General features: G+C 37.2%; 1 protein-coding gene across 6 annotated transcripts in view; it reads right to left on the bottom strand.

Moving 5' to 3' along the window:
* Nucleotides 1-22012, bottom strand: part of ATP11A (ATPase phospholipid transporting 11A) — a 126848-nt gene that overhangs the window by 5660 nt on the left and 99176 nt on the right. Inside the window, exons 18-29 of one of the 6 annotated variants that reach the window (XR_008465939.1) lie at nt 21740-21921; nt 20603-20854; nt 19082-19256; nt 17766-17868; nt 17367-17512; nt 16358-16417; nt 14587-14714; nt 12807-12942; nt 9126-9191; nt 8729-8832; nt 6732-6897; nt 1730-4762 (exon numbers count right to left, since the gene is read on the bottom strand). Coding sequence is in view for 4 of the 6 variants with exons in the window: in XM_054198526.1 (XP_054054501.1) it covers nt 1917-2006; nt 6732-6897; nt 8729-8832; nt 9126-9191; nt 12807-12942; nt 14587-14714; nt 16358-16417; nt 17367-17512; nt 17766-17868; nt 19082-19256; nt 20603-20854; nt 21740-21921 (1608 nt within the window). In the remaining 2 variants the exon portion in view is untranslated. The remainder of the gene's footprint in view (nt 1-1729; nt 4763-6731; nt 6898-8728; nt 8833-9125; nt 9192-12806; nt 12943-14586; nt 14715-16357; nt 16418-17366; nt 17513-17765; nt 17869-19081; nt 19257-20602; nt 20855-21739; nt 21922-22012) is intronic. The other 5 variants (XR_008465925.1, XM_054198526.1, XM_054198532.1 and 2 more) reach the window with 5 other exon arrangements.

Here is a 22012-nt window from a genome sequence, read left to right as displayed (position 1 = left end):
GGGAATTCTTTATGGTCAGTTTGTGCTAATAGATGAAAGTTCTAGAGGTTTAATGCACTTGCTTTGTACTTTTAAGCAGCATCTGATTTTGGACTTGCTTAGGTTACATGTAGCACCTGTACAGGCAATTTATACTACATATCACAATGCTATCTTGGTCTAATTGTCCATTAAAGTTTATCTGTACCACAGAATAACTCCATACTCTGGCAGAATCAGCACTTCCACTCAGGAAATTCTCAGGACTACAGTAACACCATGGTTGCGTGACAAGACCCTGGAACGTGGGCACAAACTGAAAGAAGATCAGGACAGCACCTTCCCTAATGAGTTTATCTAATTCTTCTCACTGAATGCACATATAATTTCCAGGTATAGAGGTATGGCGGTTATGTGACTTTATTTAAGATATAAATGCATTATAAGCATGATTCAAATCAATGTTATCAATCATTCTCTCCATAAATGCTATATAAACCAGTCAATCCTCTGTTTTTAATCACCCCCTTCCTCCTACCCTGTGTTAACACCACAGTAGCAAAAGGGACAAAATCACAAAATAAATATTAACGATGTAGTGTATAGAAGTTTGGCTGAGATTTAATATTACACTTTTAATGCCAATCACAAGCTTCAAACACTACTCTTGCATAACCAAGAGCAATCAGAAAGCTCTGTTACAGCAGTTACTCTTGGAAAAGGCAGTAAACTGTACCAAACTGCTCACTAACAGTGAGGCCTGGGTTCTTTTAAACACACATATAGACCAAATACCAACATTAATACAGAAAAAAATGTAGATATTCAGGTAAAAGATTAGCAGACTTTGTTTTGCAAATATCAGAGGAAGTAGTCATACACTTTATTGTAACTATTTTTCCTATTCTTCCAGCTAGAAAGTGAAGCGTTTAGTTACCATATGTATTTCTAAAAATAAAATCATGTTTTTTCTACACGTATCTCCAAGGCAAGCGCTTTCAATCTGCCATGCTTGAAGATACTCAAGAAAGTAGGGGTTTTCTACTACTACTTGTCTAGCAGTCAAGAAAAGTGAATCGAAAGCACCCCTCCACCACCTTGAAGCCCTACAGCCCACAGCAGCTCATTACATTGCAGGTGTCCTCCTTCACCTGTTGGCACTTGGCACCTTCACTTAGTTCTTCAGGTGCTGCTTTTGGGGTCAGGAGAGCATGATGAAAAGGGCAAGCAGATGATGTAAAGCAGAGAACTTCATTCTGCTGCCCTGATGTTTGGAGGATTTAGGAGCTCACCACTCATGCTGCTGTCTCAGGTATTTGGCAAGGCTGCCACGCTCCTCTCTTGATCCGAGGCAGGGATGCAGCGATGCACTTATCCATACAGAGCACGTTACTCTGGTAGATGCTGCCAGATACACAGCCCCAGTCTCCCGACCCAAGGTCCTACTCACAAGTAAGTCGCTTCCTTGTGTATGGTTCTCTTCCTCTCTTACTGTCTGCATTTGGTCTACGTGTGTATTCAAGAGCAGGAGAGATGATGGATAAACTGCTAGCGTGTGAGAATTACTGCTGACTTTATGTATTGTACACCCTGGTGCCACGTGAGTACACTCTGCAATAATGACTGCAGTTCTCATAGAAGAAACGTCACACAACACCTATACATAACACAGTGTATTTATAGGACTCTGAGTATATTGATTCATTGTTTTGCCTTCCACGAGTAAGTGTTTGAGACAAAAAGATCTTACCTGTGGCATGGAACATCTCTTGCAAAAACTAGTCTCTCCGAGTAAAGCAGAATGATTTTGTATCAATATTAGTAAAGTACATCAAAAACTCTGGAGGAAACAGTTGATTTGTAAATAGCACAGTTCACCAATAGAAATTAATCCAAACTGGCAACACGTACAGTACTGTTACCTAGCTTTGATCTAATTATGGCTCGGAAGCTGAAAGAATTCCTTCAAGAAGTCGCCCATCGCTGTTCGCCAGTGCATTTAGGGCTGTTTTATGTCTCATACTCTTCTGCAAGGATGAGGAAAAACAGTGAGACTCTTGCTGAATATGAAAGGGAAAGGTGAATGAGTGGTACCATTTGGTACATTGTAACTATTTTAGCAAAGTCCTGTAAAAGTGAGGGATTTTCCGATAGGTTTAAAAAGGAAAGGTTATCCAGTGCAAAACAAGGTTTCTATTTCTTGATCCTGAGACTAAATCCTTTCAGCCACTCTGAGGACGTTTTTAATTCCATTTCAAACTCTGTTAAAAATACTTAATTACTCTCAAAAGCACTTAACTGTACCGTGACCGAGTACCGTGGGCTGTGTGCCTTTACCCTCTGACAATAACCTGTACTGAATGGGAGAGGTCCTCCTGAGAAGACGAGGTCAGATCGATTCCAAATTAAGGAGCGGCCGTCCCGCTTCACTACTCCCCAGAACAACCGGCACGCTGAAGGGAGCGCTGCACCGGGAGGCGAAGGGGCCAGTGCTAATGAAGGCTGATTTACAACTTAGCCATTACACCACAGGGAGAGAGGGCAGGGCAGTTACCACGGTAACTTTTTCCAGGGGATTCAAATATTGCAACAGCAAGATCCATTTCTTTGTTTCCCACAGAAGAGGAGCCCGACACATGAGAAAGGCAACAGTTTGCTGGCGACCGGTTTTTTTACGAGCCCTGCGCAGTTGCTGAACAGCGGCTAAGCCCATTGAGGAAGAGAAGAATGACGAATCCCCAGAGAGGCTCCCCCAGGCAGAAGTACCACTCTGGGTTTCCCCAAGCGCAGCAAAGGGTAGAGGTCTCATAACGTGGCTGATGGGCCCATCGTGTGACTGAAGTGAAAGTGAAGTAAACAAAAATGATCATTCAGAAGCAAAGTGAAAATTTTTCTTAAAAAGGAATGAAAGCACAGAAGTTATTTACAGCTCAGAATCTAAACACCTGGTATTTCAGCTGTAAAATATTTGGGATTGCTGAAACACCATCAAAGTGACAATTATAAAAATGAAAAGAGGATAATTTAAAGTGAATTCATATTTTCCTTAACAGAGCTGCTGAGCTTCTGCTATTGATGAAAAAAGAATAAAGAAAAAGAAAACATAATCAATTAACGTAGATTGGATATAGTAAAAAAATACCCTATTGCTTTTTAAAAATAGAGGCTGAAAGAAACGCCACAGCTGCGTAATTTCCAGTTAAAGCACAAAATTCAGCTTCTTTCATTGAGCCAAAGAGTCACTGGGACTGCATGTATGAGAGACATGAGCAGATTTTGTCCGACATTACTAAAAGACAACAGATTCCTCCAAAGCTTTTGCAGAATTAGTGTTTTAGCCCAAGACAGACAAGAGTTCATACGTGTGTGTATAAATATACATGCATATATATATACTTGTATGTACATATATGTATGTGTATACACACATAAGTATTTGTGTGTGCATGTATATATCTCGCGCTCTCTCTCTCTATATATATATCACTGAAAAGTTCTCTCAAACAAAACAGAACTAGATCTGTAATGTGTAAAAACCTCTCCAATGATAATGATGGTAAACAATCACCCACCGCACACTGGAATGACTCTCAAATAATTGAAAAACTCAGAAGCATAAGAATTGCTTCAAAGGCTTTATGCGATCTTACTGCCTGAGCAGGCCCCTGTGAGGTGGCTGCTGGTCCTGTGTTAATCTTGTCAACCGTTCCAGAAGCCCCTTATTAGAAAGAAAGCAATATAGCTTGTAGGAATGCAGTAAGTTTAAAAATAATTGCTTACAAGCTCAGTTCAAACCAATCCTAAGGCACTTAAAGGCCAAATTTAGCCAGAATTTTCAATAGTGAAAAAAACTTTGTGTATTTTCCCTATGACTTACGTAATTACAGTAATTTTTATTGACTATATATTTTTGAGGGGGGGAAAGAAAGAGGGAATGTATATTTTATCTTAACCAGTTAAGAAATAAAGATATGAATCTGCAATGGAAACCAACAGTCTCCTAATACTAAGTCAAAACCAGTTTTCTTGCAGAAAAGGAAGCTAAGATTAACTAGCTTTTCTTTTACTTCTATATTATATTAAATGCCATATACTTCTGGATGTTGAGCTGTTTGCTTTCTAGAAAGAGCACAGAATTCCATAGAATATAAGGAAAGCTCAGTTTCAAAATGCATGCTGGAAATAACTTATTTAATTAAAAGTTGCATTTTCTTCTGTCACAGAAGAGCAGATATACTAATGTATTCCAAAGATCACTTAAATGGCTTCCAGTACCACATTTTCTGTATTCTGCTCGTAACATCAGCATAATCAGAATTATCACTTATTTGCGTGTTAACTATTCCATTTACTGAGGTACAATGCAAGCATGCCATGCATTCACCTACAGACAGACCCATGATTAAAATGGGGATCTAGGAATCCTAGATTCTTGAGGAAGAAACACTATGTAAAATTCAGTAACAACAGTGACAAAAAATGATAGTGATAGTGACGGATTGTGACAACAACTCATACAATGTTTGAGATAAAAAAACAGGAGGAAAAAACTATACTAAAAAGTATTCTTCCGAATATAGTTGACGTGAATCAGAAATGGAGATAATGAGTACAGTAAATAACTTCTGATGATAAATTTTTTACTGTCCTTTGAATGAAATGGCCAAGCATGCAGAAAGGCAGAAAAAAGTCACCTTTTGTTCCATTAGAAACTTAGACTGCTTGAAGTCTGAGAAAGCATAAAGATGGTGGACTGCTCAACAGAAAGGCACTGATGTTTAGTCTGATTTCCCCAGAAGATTGTAGGAAGGAACCGTGCACATCATTTATGTTTAAAGCAAGGTAGCAGTTATTTAGACAAAGCACATTGGAAGACAGGAAGAAACAAAGAGAGGGAAGAAGAAACACAAGGGATATATCTGGTTAAAAGTCAAAGATTTTCTGCTAAATATTAAAAAATGAATATTGCCAGTGTTAAGCCCAAAGTTTGCTTTACAATTGATTCATTTTCCAGCACTAACATACAATGTCTGTAAGAAATGCTGTAATACCTTTGTTTGAAGCTTTTGTTTGTTAGCTTGTTTCTTTGCATTAACCCATCCTCAGTCTCTCTCTTTACACTTTTAAATCAAGCATGCAGAACCTAGACTGCGATCAACTTCTTCCACAAGTAGCACATACAGCAAAAGAGACATCTACATTCAAGATATCGAAATAGAAAACCACTAAATGCTGATCTACCTGGGAATGCTTTTCTGATATTCTTTATTCTTTCCTGTCCTCATGAAGTGGGGCATTTTCATAACTGTACATTCAAGGAATACAAAACAATGGCAAGGGGTTTTACTTTGCAGATATGAAAGAAGACTTTTTTACCTTTGCCAGAAGGGAAATTTTACTTTCCTTGGAAATAATGTTCCTTTATTCCTTTCCTCTTAATGCAAAGTATCCTCTCAAATAAACATCAAAATGCTAACTAATCCCTACAAACACAGTCGCTGGTAACTCATTATTTTATCCTACCAGTGGTGGCTGATGGGCTGAAAATGGGTGGGGCAATAACATTAAGTTTCAGGTTCAATGCCTCTACTGTCCGTCACCTTCTAACATACATAATATATGAAAGTTTGTTGGGATCAAAAATACCGGTAAAATTTTCTCCTGGGGCTGGTTTGATGGCCCCAGAGTAGTACCATGCATCCCACAGAACCTGACTTCCCTTTCAGCCTCATCAGAGCAAGTCTTTACGCAATAGTTTCTCCTTTTGGGCTTATCAAAAGAAAGGTGACAGTAGATTTTAAAATACTCTCGGGCACAGCAAGACACATTTACGTAGAGATAATGTATCAAAACAGGCAAAATGTAAGTTGAAATATAAAAGAGGAAAAAATTATTAATAGAATATGAATACGTTTTAATAGAGGTGTTTTGTAACAGGCACAGCATCAGTATAAAATAGTTTGCTAAGGAAGTATTATATTGCACAGATCATGCAATACGAATTGTTGGCATGAGTTTACTACATATTCCTTACCAACATACTATATACTCATTGCATTTATTTTCAGTGTACAATTTCTAGATTTATTCAATAATAAACACACGTGCACTTGTAGAGTCCCTTGGTATAGGATTGCAACTGCTGGTGCAAATCCCTACTTCAAAGGGGATTTCAATAAAATCACATGCTCCCTTCCTACTGGTTTTATGTTGAGCTTAGCTTATTTTAGCTGGTTTTCCATTTCAGATTACTATGCTCAGCTTCCACGGTAAATGCTAGAAGTTTCATTTCTGCAGTAGAATGACTTGGTATGAAAGAAAATTACTTTGATTCAGGGGTGTGGGCTCTGCCCCTGAATACTGCACAACAGCAGGAACAACTGCCACCCAGGCCAATGTAAGTACCCCTCCTACCTACCCTCACTAAGATCACAAGCCCCTTCCCCTTCTTATCTCTTCAAGTCAGGAATCATGTCGAGCCATATGTCTGTCTCCCACCATCCTCCTCAGCTGATTTCCCTGTGGTTGCTGGTAGGGAGGCACAGGGGTCGCCCCAGGGTTCAGGTAAATGCCACCATGTAAATAATAGGCAGCGTCTTCCACCATACCGCTCAGAAGTGGCTGGTGTACAACCAGGGACAGGCACCACGTAGGGAACCTCTGTTCTAAACTTGTCTCTAACCTTACAAGAGGTCTAATTATTAGAGATTTGTGATACAAAAAACTAACTTCACAATGAAAAACATTTTTACCTGGATTCTTTCTGTTGCTGTAGGCCACAACTGTCTGCATAAGACCTTCTTGAGAACATCTGGAAGAAGGCTGACAGTTATGAGCAGAATTATGCCCAGCCACGCAGGACCACTAGACAGCATTTGCATGAACACGTAATACATCCTCTGATAATTGAGAAAAGGCCTAGTAGGGAAAAGATTAAATAGATATTACACTTCAGTACACAAAAAAAAGACTGGCAATGTTAAATATAAAAATTATGACGGTGATTAAATACTTCAGGTTCAACTTCATGGTTTGTGGCTGTTGATCCATCCCAGTTTTCTCAAAAGGAGACCTAAACATTCACTGACTAGAGAGAGCTACCTTCCCTTTGTCTTCCACGCTGCAGAAAACACCATGCCGTCCCCCACTTGCTGCCTCCCCTTTGCAAAAACAAACTAAGTCATATTCTTATCCCATCTATGCTCTTCCATCTACTCCTTATCTTGCCCCAGATATTTTCCATCTTTCCTCTCAGTGTCCCACCCATCACTTTCCTCCCCTTCCCAAACGCACACCTATTTGTATGTATCCTCAGAGTAAGGCTTGTTGATCATATCTTCCTCCATACCTCTCAAGCTCCCTTAAGCATCTCTGATGGTTTCATGTTATGCTCCCTAAGCTATTCAGCACGTTTTTATCTGCCCCCACTTTCACTGCCTTCACTTCCATGTTTCCCTGTATCTCCATGGCAGTGTGTGGTCATTAAAATGCCATCACTGAAGGGTTAACGGGAAACAGAGGCCATGTTTACTGACAGCAAAGATCAATAGACAGTTTGTATCAACACTGCAGTGTAAAGCCTCCCCTACCAGTACGGCATTCTCCTGCTGGTTTCCAAAATTTGATAGAAGGCATTGCATTCTAAAAAAGTAATCAAGTTAAAATAGTCATATCTCTAATACACAGCAAGGCTGGCTAGAAAATGCTAGCAGGGAAAATGGCACTTCTATAAACTGTTTTCATTCTGATGCTGAAGAAACTGAGATCTGATCTTACTGAAAAAAAAAAAAAAAAAAAAAGAGGCTACTGAATATCCAAGGAGTTGACAGGTAGTTAGTAATTTGCAAAGGACACACTGAAATACAAATCCTTACTCCAAATTAAATGGCACCTTAATCACCATGCAACAGCTAGCCTCTGCTTTCTCTTTGGTCCCTCAAAATGTTTACTTCTGTATACAAAGTAGAACAGCTCCAGAAGAAGAGGTTAGAAAACATATCTGGGTACTATCTACAGGAGACAAACGCAAATTCAAGTTCCTGTTGGCAATCAGGCATAGTAAGAACTTGAACCTGTTTCAACTTGATCTCCTTCCCAAAAACTTCAGTTTCAAGTACACAGAATTTTTAATAGAAAAAACCCACCGCTTACTTTCAATCAGCTATGTACAAGAATTACACTAATTCTTAAAAAGCTTCTTACCAACAGTAGAATAAGTAGGTGTTCAGACATCTACAGTAAACCTACTTTGATAAAGAAGGGAGCAAATAAAACACAGGACTCCTGGTCATCCACACAGCTTCAATGTTAGTTCCACGCCCTAGCTGTAGTTTAGACTGCTGCAGCTAGTTCCCCCCAAGACAAGCTGACTAGATGGGTGTCTAACCCCGAGCTGCATAGACGTGACCTACTCGGTGACATTTTGCCTCAGGCAGCCAGCCTCAGCTACTTGATTTGAACCAACCCTTGACTGCTTTTGACTGATACTACTGAGATAGCCCCAGTAGCAGCCTGAGGTCTGATATTCTTCTCTTCACAGTCTTCTCTAAGAATATTTTTAGCAGCCATTCCGTGAAAGGGGAGCTGAGTATTCTGTAATCTGTGTTTAAAATGTGACTGCTATTGGGGGTTCTGCAATACATAAAAGCTTAATTTCATTCTGTTTGGGACAAAAAAGTGAAATACATAAGAACTTTATATTAACTTTTTGAAATAACATTTGTGATGCAATTTATATTAGGGTTCATACCAAATAATTCCTCCCCAGAGCAGAGAAAAGATAATGTAGAATGCCAGTGATCCCCAGATCATGAAGTGATTTATCCACGTCCAATAGTGTGTATCTAGTGCAAGCTGAAAAAAACCCAAATGAGATTATATGGTGTTATTACTATCTAGCAGCAACAGAATACTCAGCAGGAGATGAAATAAAATGAAACCCTTTGAAAAAAACGGAAGGGTTCTACACAGAATTAGCTAAAAAACGTTTTTCAATTTTGAGCACAGTTAAGGCGGCACAGATAACAAAATCTGTATTTAAACTAATATGACAATGTATGGTCATAGAAAGAAAGCAATATAAGTAAGCAGCAATCGGAAAACAAGCTCTAAGAAAGTTTCAATGGAAAAAATACAGTATACCTTACCTTCAATGTAACCGTGAATACAAGCACAGTAAACACCAGTGTCCCAAAGGTCCAGTTTCCAAACATCTATAAAAAATGGTCCAAAGCAGTTGTAGGTAATACTGCCCACTACTTTGTGAATTGTCCAGAACAAACCTCTTAAAGCTATATATTGCTTTATATCAGGAACTGACACTTAAGCAACAACACTGAATTCATACATGATCTATCCAGGACAAATTGTTTTGATTTCTCGCCCTTGTGTGTACATACCTCAGATTTCATACAGACAGAAAAAACACAATCAATGCACTCAACCGAAAGTTCACAGGTATGTTTCTTAGTAAAAATGAAGTATAGCACAGTTAACAAATCACTGAGATTTACAAATGAACTGCAATAATTTCATCAATCTTCTTGAACATCATCTTTTCTCTGTCACCTTCCTCTGCTGTCCTTGATGTTCCATGATTTCTTGGAGGTTCAACAGCATGTTATACAGATGAGTAACAGTACAAGAAAGAATGTGATAACCACCAAAGCCACGCGAGTACATAAATGTTCTACGTACATTTTAAGATAAAACGCTTTTGAATTGGGGTTGATTTTCTCCCCACCTGCATCATGAAATAAAAACACTTCAGCTTTTCAAGTGGGCAGAAATGATCATTAATGCTGATGGAGGGAAGAATCGGTGGTGAATATGGTCACAGAGGATTGTGCGGACTGCAGCAGCTATGAGACAACCAAGTTTAGGATCCAGAGAAATGCTGTATTAATTTCATTTTATTCAGAGCATTGCACCCATGAATGAGAAGGGTGCCCAAGAGAGCTGAATGATTTTGAAAGAGAAAAATGGCGAGATCTCATGAACCCTTTTTTGCAGGAAGACATGAAATTTCAGCAGAAGACGCAGTTGGCCAAGCAGGATGCCTCTCAATGAACAAGGCAAAATGGAAGCATACAAGAGATGACAATATGGGCAGGCAGCAAATGGGTAGCGTAAAAGCATTACCTGGGTACAGAGGAACAAAATCACGCAGGCTGAAGCTCAGCTCAAACTAAGATTAGTGAAGGGTGTTGAGGGTAACAAAAAGGATATCTACAGGAATCCTAGTTTCAAAGGGAAAATGCAAGTCCACTGATGGAGTGGTAAGGCATCCTAGCGAAAGGTGTTAAATAAAATGCTGAAGTATTCAATTTTCTGGACATTAAGTCTTCAAGAGCATAGCCTGCTCCTTGCATTTAACAGCAAAGCTTGGGAAGGAAAGGAACAGCCAACAGCATGGGAACAACAGGTTAAGGAGCTGTTAAGGAGGGAGAGCAATGGATACGATCTATTTTGAATTTCACAAGGCATTTGACACTTGATTCAGACAGCCCAGCCTGGGTAAACAGACTACTACTTGAGTTGAAAAGTGCCTGAACCACTGGACTCAAAAGTTTAGTGATCAATGACTTGATTTTTGGTTGGCTGGTGGTACTCAGTGAACTACACCAGGGACTGAGACTGGGGCTGATATTGCTGAGTATCTCTGCCAGTGGCCTGGATGGTGACACAGAGAACATCATGAGCAAACTGCCAGGTGGTACAAAAACAGAGAATAGCTGCCATAACGAATGGCAGAGTCTCAGTCCAGAAGGACCTCTATTGATCTGAGAAGTGGGATAACAGATATCTTAGGAAGTTCAATAAGGAAAAGTGCAAAGCCTTACACCTATGCAGGAGTAACGCCATATTTTGGAACTGACTGGCTGAGCAATGGCCCTGCTGAAAAGGAAGCTGCAGTAGACTCCAGCTTGAATACAAGCCTGTACTGTGCTCTCTCTATAAATAAGGGAAACTGCAAACTGAGCTGTATTGGGAGGAACATGGCCACTGAATCAAGAAAGAGTATCACTCCCCTCTACTCAGCTACAGTGAGGTTGAACCTGGAACACCATGCCCTGTTTTGGGCCCCTCAGTTCAGGAGGGATGTGAAAAAAATTGGAAAGGATCACGTGGCAGGCAACCAAGACGGTTAGCAGTCTGGAGCTCTCCTGTGAAGAGAGCCTGAAGGACTTATTTAGTCTGGTGGAAGGGAGGTTAAGGAACAACCTAATAGCTGTCCACAAATATTTGAAGAACAATTACAAAGATGAAGAACTGTAACAGAACTCTCTGCAGCAACAAGAAAAATTCTGCTTAGGTATTAGGAACAATTTTTTCACCATGAAGGCAGAAAAACCTTGCAACAGGTTGACCATGAAGGTTATGAAATCTCCATCCTCAGGGATATTCTAAACAAAGTTGTCTGTGAGTCTGTTTGTTAACATCTAGTTTATTAACAAAAAATTTTCTATGCTCTGCTCCCAGCCTATCCAAGACTTCCTTGCCTCCTTCTGCAACTGTATTTGTTGTATCTTCCATATTCCTATTTAATCCACTCTGCATCAAATATTAAAATAAATCACACAGGATATACATTTTATTATATGGGTAAACTAAGATGACACTTAGAATCTGCAATCACTTCTACAGTACCTTCTTTTCTTCTTACCTTCCTTGTGTAGCTAGTCTCTGACTATATGTTTTTACAACACCAACCATGTCATATCCAAAGCAGAATACCATACACAAAGCAGTATCACAAATAATAAGAGATAAATCTTTGACATCTTAATTTTTTTTACATGTAAGTTACACATAGGCAACAAAATTGTGCCCAGTTTATTTTCTCTCACTTTGAGGGTCTTTTCTAAAGCCATTCAAGCGCTTTCTAGCATAAACTGTAACACATTTTCTACAGCAGAGAGAGTAAGCAACAAAATGTAGGTTACAGAAAAGCATAGAACAAAATAACAAAACACAAGGAAGCAAAAAGCCTACTTATTTTTTAAAGTTCGTGGCTCTCTACCACACCTCATATACCTTGATGTACCTTATATTCTATATAAGTTCTTTATATTTTAAGTACTTATAAAGTAGCAATAAAGAACATTTCTATCTATAGGTTTAAGTGATATTTTGAAATAATTATAGGAAATATTTAACTGCTCTTTAACAGTTGAATTAAAGAACAGTGAAAGATGAAATGGATATCATGACAAATCCACAATAGTCTTACCATGTGAGTGCTGGTTGTCATTAGCTGAGGATAGGAAGAGAAGCAAGTAGCAAAAAGAAAAAAAAGCACACAAATAAAATAGACCAAAATATCAATGGGTAAAATAAATAAAATGCAAAAGTTCTTAAAATTTGCATTCCTGTGACTGCAAAGCAAGTAGAGATAGATTATTTTACGCTGCCATATGTAAAAAGTAATTAAAATATTAAAAAGCTTGTTATATTTAAGCTCTTTCATGATCATTCATAACAACTCTACCAACAGTCTTTTGATATGTTAATCAGATATTCATCAGACTCAGGTTTGGCATGAAACAGAAAAGTTACTATGTAAATTCTGAAGGAATACTTGGAATTTACGATACATGTTTCTCCTAAATTGTATCTAGTCCTATGCTTCTGTTTACTGATACACAGAATTCCTGTTGCACAGTTCAGACTTTGCTAAACAAATAACCCATCTATCTCACCATAACTCATAAAACAGTTATCATCTGTACTGGTTGACATCTTGAAGGAAACAATTAAAACTATGTTCATAGCATACTTGACATTAAAAAAAAAATTACCTTTGATTGACCAAATCCAACACTAACCTGTCCATTGCTGGTCACAATTGTGTTTTCAAACAAGAAATAGGCACCAAAGAAAAATACCACAGCATCAAACACTCCTAGGAATGTCCAATAAATAAATGCACGCCAGCGCAGCAAAGCATTCTTGGCAACATCTCTGTGTAAAACAAGATATACGCATTCATTATCAGCATGTTCAAAAAGCCTAGACAAATGATGTCACTCTCGTTGGTTTCTGAAGGGAAAACAATTAAGAGATTGCATGCAAAACCACCAATATTCCACGTGACAACTGTCTACCACTTCATATCCACATCCTTCCTGAATGTCTCCTCTTTAAGAGTTTTATTTATTTTTACTAAATCCTTTCAACTGTTGCCTGTATTTCTGCCTATTTCAACCGTATGGTAAATTCTCCTGTGCTGCACCCATTTACTTTTCAATCTTTTTACAGAAGGTATCTTTTTTCCACTATTTGCTGTGCATGTGATGACCCACTGTAGATTTTAAATGGAAACACTAGAGGTCTCTGGAGACTTTGCTTCATTCCCATGGGGTACTTTTATACAGAATATTGCAACAAAACAAGATATTAATTTTATGTGGAACATGCAAAACAAGGATTTTGCAGTTGAGCTGAAGCTTCAGGTTAAATTCAATTTCTTGAATGTTTTCCCACTTGGCATACATCATAAGACATCTCAGAGTAAATCAGAACACAGTTAAATGAAAACCCTGAATTACATAAACATTTACTACCAACCAGTACTTTCACCATATTCACTTTAAAACCTGTCCGATGACCATATGAAGTCATTTCTCACCACAGTTACCAATGTTACCAACATATAGTGAAAACCATATGGGGCTAACAGTAGCCTCACCTGGCCTAGAACAACTGTGCTATTGCCCCAAACAGCTTAGCAATAGACTATGTTAGATATCAAAACCCAGATGTTTTTGATCAAATAACCTCTGCTAGGTTTCAGAAACCAAAAAGGTCTTCTGAATGACCATCTCTAAACTGAAAACATTTAAAACATAGAAGAGAAAAATAAAAATGGGGGGGTTGGGTTTCAACAGTAGTACCTTGTATTCCTCTTCAATGTCATAGGTAAAAACACATACCACTGCATTGATTAACCTTTGGTTATCTAATATTACCTCTCTCAAATCATCTACTGTTACCACTCTCTGAAATGTACTGGTTTTGCAACTACAAGAATCAAAACTGGCCACTGTTCCTAATTTAGATGGCCATGTGCAGTTAATTGGCAAGAACTGTATTTCAAATGGCTAAGAATCTAAACCAGTCACAGCTGCAATGCCCAGAAGTGAGTCAACAACACGCAGAGGACAATGTTGGACACCACGCAGAATACATCCTATGATATATCACTCTACAACTCACTCCTCTTTTCTTCCTGAATAAAAAAGTGTATATAGAAGAAACAGTATGTCTTCTCTTTTTAAAATACTTCCATTCCCCATTGCTGGAAGAAATAGAGTATATTGAAATATATCATATTTTCATTTGTAGAACGGTGATTTCTATATTGCTCTCACTCACTAATGCAGCAAATGAATGGTTTGGACTGCAGTATGTAAATATACATGTAAAAATACATGTGTATCTATTGTAGTTTATAGCCTGTGCACGTGGTCTTCAACCCTTCTTCTGCAGCGTATCTGATGTTCTACTGTAACCTTGTGGTACAGAAATACTGAGGACTTCGATTATAACAGAAAAAGATCTCACAATTGAACAGTCAAACCTTGAGGCACAATGTGTTAATTTTACCTGTATAGGGAAGGCTCTCTCTTGAGTGTGTCTGCACTGACATGTTGCTCCATTAGACCATACAAGAGGATAGGAAGGGAAGTGAAGCTGATATTGTACAGTGTTAGATATGCAGTATCGTATAAAGTCTGTAGATGGAAAAGAATTAAATCAGCTAATTTTAATTTTAAAGCATGATCCACTGCATGACACTTGATTTAAAATGAATGAGTCAACCTCTTCAGAAAAAACCAAAACTATATCCCTTCAGAATGGAGGCAAATATCCACAAATAGCTGCTAAGCGATGTAAGACAGAACTCTACACTTGCACCCCATTCATCTGGAGGGCAAAAGGTCAACTAAAAGATTCATGTAATAGCCTGGTCCATATATTGGGCCCTCCTATAATTTCAATTGTAAGACCAACTCCAAACTACCCAAACTGAACAACAGCAGATTCCTGTAGAGGCAGAAATTCCTCTCTGGCACATCCATCCCCCGCTTTATCTCTTCCACCTCTACAGAATACGGAAACATGCAGGGAGAAAGGGGGAGAACTCCAGAAGTTCAGCTGTGGGTGGCTGCAACGTGCTGTACAAAGAAACACCCCAATATGTCTTTGATTCTTTTTCCCGCTGAACTATTTTTCCATGTATGTCTCATCATTATAATTAGCCCTCAAACTTACCACATCACCCCATAAAAACAGTTGTTTATTTCCCAAAACCTATTTGGTGCTCATTTATGCCATAAAAATTGCTGTCAAAACCCCCTTTTGATTCAGAATTGTATTTAGCACTTAAGTAACAGGAAGTTAAATTAAATTTTCATCAACACGTGCTTTCATATCTAAATCCTAATAATGCTTGATAAAAACCTACGAAGTTTTCAGCAGTCACTTGAAATTAAAACCAAAACAGACCAAAAAAAATAGTTCTGTCAGTTTTACTCATCCTGGAGCTTTCTTTTGAGACATTCCACAAATTCAAAGCAACAGAACAATTTTCTCCCAATTAAATCCTCCTCTTGTCCAATTTAATCCTGAAAATGTAATCCTCCTTTTGTCTAAGTCCGGTCATTCGTTCCTTTGTTATTTACCCCCTCATTCAAAAGAATGAAGAGGTGCATTTTTCTGCACAATTTAGATGAGAGCAAGGAGGAAAAGTAAATAAACAAAAATTTAGAGAGAGGAATACTGGATCATCTCCTGAATGATGGCACTTTTCTGGTGAGCAGCAGCTCAGTTTTCCTCTACCTTTCTGTGTTTTTTTTTTTTTTTTTGTTTTGTTTTTTTTTTTTTGTTTTTTTTTTTTCAACTAATTGAATGCCACTATTTGTCTGAATTTTGCAATTCATACCTGTATACGCCAGAGGAGACTAGTTTATTCTTCCATTTTCATTCTGAATTCTAAAAATGATCAATTAGTTCAATTACTTATCTTTCAGGATTTCCTCTGTCCATGTTCAATAAGCTTAAACCTTACAGACTCTACATTTCCCACGGACATTTCACTTTGCATTGCTGTTTCCAAATTTTGGTTTCTTGTATTCTTTGACTTTGAAAATAACATTGCTTTCATGATAATTCATAAAATTAATTTCTGTAACTTAACTGCAATTGCCACTGAAAACCATACGAATTAAAAGTGACACCCTTCTTCTCACAATGTGTAAAGTAACCTAGAAATTTTCTCAGCTTAACAGGCACGGTGTTAAAGGATCCATTTAAAAAAAAAAAAAAAAAAAGCCAAACAGAAAATGTGTTAGTGAGGGGAAAAAGAACAACTAACCTGTTGTGAAAACCCACAGAAGAACTGATATAAAAACTGAGGAAAAATGAAGCAAACATTCTGAAAGATAAAGTGACACAAGTCGTTAAATGAAATATACGCACTAATTTATATGCTATAGTTATGTATATCATAGTTTTATAACACTAGTAATAGTAAACACTGCAGGAACAGTACAAGGAGCTGCATACATTAAACATCAACATTCTCATCTACAGTAGTACTGTTAAGAAAAATACTTAAGATATTTTGAAAGCAAACTTGTAAGACTACAGTTTCAAAATGCAAGGCAAATGAATTTTGTGATCCAGGAGCACAGTTCAATTAAGGCAAGGCAAATATGGCATAATTCACAGTAGGACACAAAACGTCACATGCAATCTTGATACTTTGCACGGTTCCCAGCAAAGTAATTTTAAGATGTTTCTAGGTGTGACCCCAAACTTCATCCTCCCCTAACTACACATAGAGCAAAACACTAAGACATTGAATTATCTTCTGAGGGTTCCTTTCTACAATCTTTCACTGCTTACTGGAAGAACTTTGATTGGATCCCAACATTTAGACATAACAAAACTGTCTAAACAAGGGGATGAGCATTATAAACTTTCTCTACCTACACTATCCCGATGAATTTAGAAACTAATGTAAATTAAGTTATGCTAAATTCTCAAATACTATTTCAATCCTGATTGAAAAGGCCACTGTAGAGAGAACCCAGAAGGTATTGAAAACAAGTAGAACAGTGTGTTGGAATTTGTAAGAGAGGAAAAAAAAAAGGAAAAAAAAGACAAGACAAATTTTGCTTCTAAACTGTAGACTACAGAATATATCTACATAAAAGCTATTTCGCTTTATGGTCTGGATAATAATCCCATTTCAGCTTTGCATCTGGCACTCCACAACATCTCTTTACAGAATTATTGCTTTTTTGTACCATGACTGTGTAAACTGTATATTATCATGTAAGTTTTTGAGATTCATGTAATTAGAATAAGCATTCTCCTACCTTATAAAAGAAGTATTGCACAAGTTCAGATATCCTAACATAATAAAAATGCCCATGAACAAGCAACATTTTTTTCAAATGTTTAAATTTAGGTATTGCATAGTCACTGTTTCTCGCTGCTTGACGACCTTCTTTGCCAATGATTCCTTTGGAAAAAAAGTGATAAAGCTGTTTAATAACTGAAGAACTATTTAAAAGATAGCATTATTATGTAATTGGACAAATAATTGTATGACATTGATCTAGTAAGAGAGAACCACTGTACCTCAAAATTCCTGGGGTAAATTCACTAAAAGTTGTCTATGAAATGCATAACCTGATTCTTTGAGACTGCCTATTTTTAAGAAGTCAATGTTTTTGTCGTTCCATTCAAATTAATATTCTAAAAAACACACTTACCTATACCAACATGTGCTTCTAGAATCATACTGACATCATTGGCTCCATCACCAATTGCTAACGTGATAGGATGCTCCTTTGATAATTTAATCAATTTTACAATCTGGAAAAAAATAGTGTTAAAAACTCTTCTCTGTAATCATTTGCTTATTTTGCATGAGCGTACAATTAATTAAAAATGACCAGCACAGTTGGTTATAAGGAATTCTGTGAAGGGACACAAAAGCAATATCACCCAATGCAACTACTAAAATGCGTAGAGATCCCAGTACTTTCTATCCTGCCAAACTATTTTGAGAGATGGACAGGAGGAAGGAAGAGCAGAAGAAAGGAAGATGTTAAGATTGCTTAATGCTGTGTAAGTGCATTAATAATTTAAAAGGGTTCCAGAGAAAGAGTGTACAATTTCAAAGAAATCCTGAAACTAAAGACTGAAAGATTCTGCTTTCTTGACTGCGCTGAATTTTTTTCTTACTATTTAAGAAAAGATAATAGGACTCTGTATACTTCTAAACACTGTTGACACATAAGCTACCCAAAAATTGACTTCAAATCTCTCAATTATAACTCATTGCTTCTGTAAACTTGATGTCGAGTCAGCTGCAACTAAGAACTTCTACAAACTTCCAGACAGTTTAAAGAGTGCTGGCTTAATACATTTGTTAAAATGAATAAGGGCTACACATGCTGTACCTGAGCACTGAGAAAAAGGCATGACAGTTTGAAAGGAAAAGCGTATATTCCAATGTTTGTTTCCTTTAAAAGTTTTTCAGCTATATTGAGATGATTCAGTAATGGAAGGATGTGGTTTTACTTGATGCAAACTAGTATACAACAGTCAAGAAGTACTTAAAAATGATAATGCACACATTTTTCTGTCTGGATTCTTCTTTCTTGGCTTCCCACTTATGTTAAAAATAGAGAAGGAATATCATTCTACAGTAATAAATAATGCAGGTTCTTGTAGTATCAACAGATAGTAGACTATTCAAAGCTTGTTAGGTTAAAAAGGAAGCAATTAGTTCAGTTCATTAAATATGTTCATTTATCAGCATGTACCAACCATAAAATTTGCACAATATGTACATAAATCAAAGGCAGGTGCACAGCTGGGTGCCATTTTAGCATACCATTATCTAAATTGCTTGCCAGTAGAAATTTTTTTCCCCCTCTCCCTTTTTTTTTTTTTTCCTTTTTCCATTTTAGAAGATACAAGAGTGAATGGTAACATTCAAAGTTATCGTAAGTCATACAGAATATTAAATTTCAATATTGACATATGTGCACAGCTAACAATTATGAAATGAAATACAAACCTGTGCTTTTTGTAGAGGTGCCATTCGACAGCATAACACTGCACTGCAGTTCCTGCAAATTTCAAGAAAGAGCTCTCTGTAGTTAGCAGAGCTCCCATCTTGTCTTGGTTTCATTATTAATGATAAAGCTGCTCCATCAATAATTAAACCATAATCTTGCATATCAGTTGAAAGTCTGTTCAGGAATAAAATATAAACTAAGAGTCACTGTAAAATTCTCAGACATATTTTAAATTGGGCAATAGGTCTTTTGTGAAAGTTAATTAATGAAAAAATAATGAATATGGAATACTGCAAAATTAATATGCTTCTAAAGGAAATTCCTTGTTTAGGACTGTTACTCGTGACATTTTAAAATTCTCGATTATGTTGAAAATATTCAGTGCTTCACCAGTTCAAAGACAGAAATCTGATACCTCAGTGACTTCACCAGCGAGTATGAGTGTATAATTAATGACCTTTCAGTTTGGTTTGAAAGGACTCCAAGAACTGCAGTGAGGCAAAGTGAGGTGCCGGAATAAAGTTAATTTTGTGGCACGTTCCACAATACAGAGAAAAAAAGTTCAAGGGAAAGGCCTTTGGTACTCTGAAATCTACTTCGATGAGGAAAATAATATTCTTTTTCCCCCGAGGGTCTACATTTAAGAAAATAAACCACGCTTTGAAGAAAATGCCTAAATTAGACTTGTTGGCTCAGAGAGATAAGGCCACTGTCCACATTTACAGTATACTGTATACTACATATTTTGCATTTAGTGTGGTGGGTAAGTCTGATAGAGGTATACCTGCAATCATAATATTAAAATATAATAATTATATTTTTTATCTATAATACTACAATATTATTTTATATATATTAATCTATTAGTGGTATATCTGTAATAATTTGGGCATTGCTGGAAGTGTAACTGTAGTCACATGAAGCACAGTTTACCACAGTAACACATGCTGAACAATGGGGGAAGACGCTCTGTACAAGAGCGGTTTTCTGCAGCATCCAAACTAGTTATTTCCCAGTACCCTTGCATTTGCCTGCATTACACAGCAGCCTCAGGCTCCAGCTCAGCGGAGTGTTGTATAAACATACACTGAGGTTTATTTGTGCTCCAGTTTCAGTGCTCCAAGGTTATACTACTGTGCGTGGTTTTTCACCAAACATGGTTTCACCAGGACCAATGTTTGTCAGGAAAAAGCATCTTTGCCTTCACTACTAGAACACAAGCTATTTTTTACAAATATTAAAATGTACTGTAAACTATATTTAATAACAGTTCACAGATATTTTCAGCACTTTGTTACCATTGGCACAAAAATAGGGCAACGCCATTAGTATACAATGATAGTATACAAGGATATCAACCAAAAATGTATTATTATGAAGTTCAGGCAACGTACTGAATGTCTGACGTATTATAGTGAAAGATTTTCAGCCTCGATTTGAACACCAGGCAGAATCCTGCTATTACTATCTTAGCGTATTCTCCAACTCTGGAGCCAAAGAAAATTCAACTTTTTCCTTACCCTGAGAAAGTATCCCTGGTTAAGCTGCCATTGTGTCTTAGGACAGTTTTGCTTAGGTCAAAAAGCACATCGTGTAAACTCTGTTCCTCGATTTTCTTTGTGGTTAGCTCAAGTATTTGTGTATTTCTCCGGAAGAGTTTGCAGGCATAGCAAGTAGCTGCAGCAGTCTCCATTTTGTCTCCTGTCAGAACCCAAACTTTAATTCCAGCTTTCTGGAGTGCTTCAATAGTGTCAGCAGCTTTTTCTTGTAGTCTGTGGAAGTCAATTGACAACATACATTGATAGATTGCTCAGAAATTAGAAATTCAGACATCCTTATTGAAAGATTTCCAGAACCAAATAAAAAATGTCAATAGAAGTTATCAGATCCAAGAATTTTCCCAAAGGTGTGAATCTAAAAATGTTTAGGGGAGTAGTACATTATAAATAACTAGTTTTGTCACTTTCAAAATGCTCAAAGTTTCACCTTTCATTTATATAGCCTAAAAGACAAGATGCTTCATTCCCCAGCAAGTACTTCAATTAAAACATTTTCAGTGCTTTCAGCTAATGACATCAAACAGTCAAGTAGTGCTGAGTTATTAAAGCTACCTCCCACTTTTAACAGACAGTTTTTGATTTTTTTTAAGACCTAGAGATTCTCCTTTCATTTCCTCAATACCCACTTTGTAGTTCTTTCTTCCAAAACTTTTTCCTACAATTTGTTCAGTAAGGTATTACATGAACTGCATGTAATGAAGGTATTACATCAACTTCTGCCCAGGGAAGTGGTGGAATCGTCATCCCTGGAGGTATTTAGAAGACGGGCAGATGTAATGCTTAGCGACAGGGTTTAGTGATGGTTTTTGTCAGTTAGGTTGATGATTGGACTAAATGATCTGTAAGGTCCCTTCCAACCTAGGCAATTCTATGATTCTAAATAGCTTGAATATACTGATTTTTGTACAATTAGCTACTGTTACTAGCTTACTAAATAATAAATTTACTACATGTAACTTTAGTAAGCTAAGGCTATGGAATTAATTCGAATAAAGGGTTTTTCAAATAAATCTCTAATCTAGAAAAGAGTCACAAGAAGAGTCTTCAACCACTTTGGTAACATCACTAAAAACATAAGAAACTAAGAAATGTACTAACCGATCTTCAACAGCTGTAGCACCAAGTAAAATAAAATCTCTTTCTATCTTCTCATACACTTCTGCCAATTTCTTTTCCCGGTCCTGGAGGGCCAACTTTGCATTCTGGAGTAACTTCTGTGCATTGCTATATTCTTCTGCTGTGAGCTTTTTATATGCAACACACAATGTTCGCAGTCCCTCCTAAAGAATGTAATCAAAATAAACAAGATGCCTCTTAGAAAACTCTTCTTAGACTTCTTATTGGTGTGTATGCTGGCATACTTGAAAATTT

The sequence above is a fragment of the Rissa tridactyla genome, chromosome 1, assembly GCF_028500815.1.
Source record: "Rissa tridactyla isolate bRisTri1 chromosome 1, bRisTri1.patW.cur.20221130, whole genome shotgun sequence".
Classification (NCBI taxonomy): domain Eukaryota; kingdom Metazoa; phylum Chordata; class Aves; order Charadriiformes; family Laridae; genus Rissa; species Rissa tridactyla.
The sequence above is the reverse complement of the archived record's forward strand: the minus strand, read 5'-3'. Positions and strand labels throughout refer to the sequence as shown.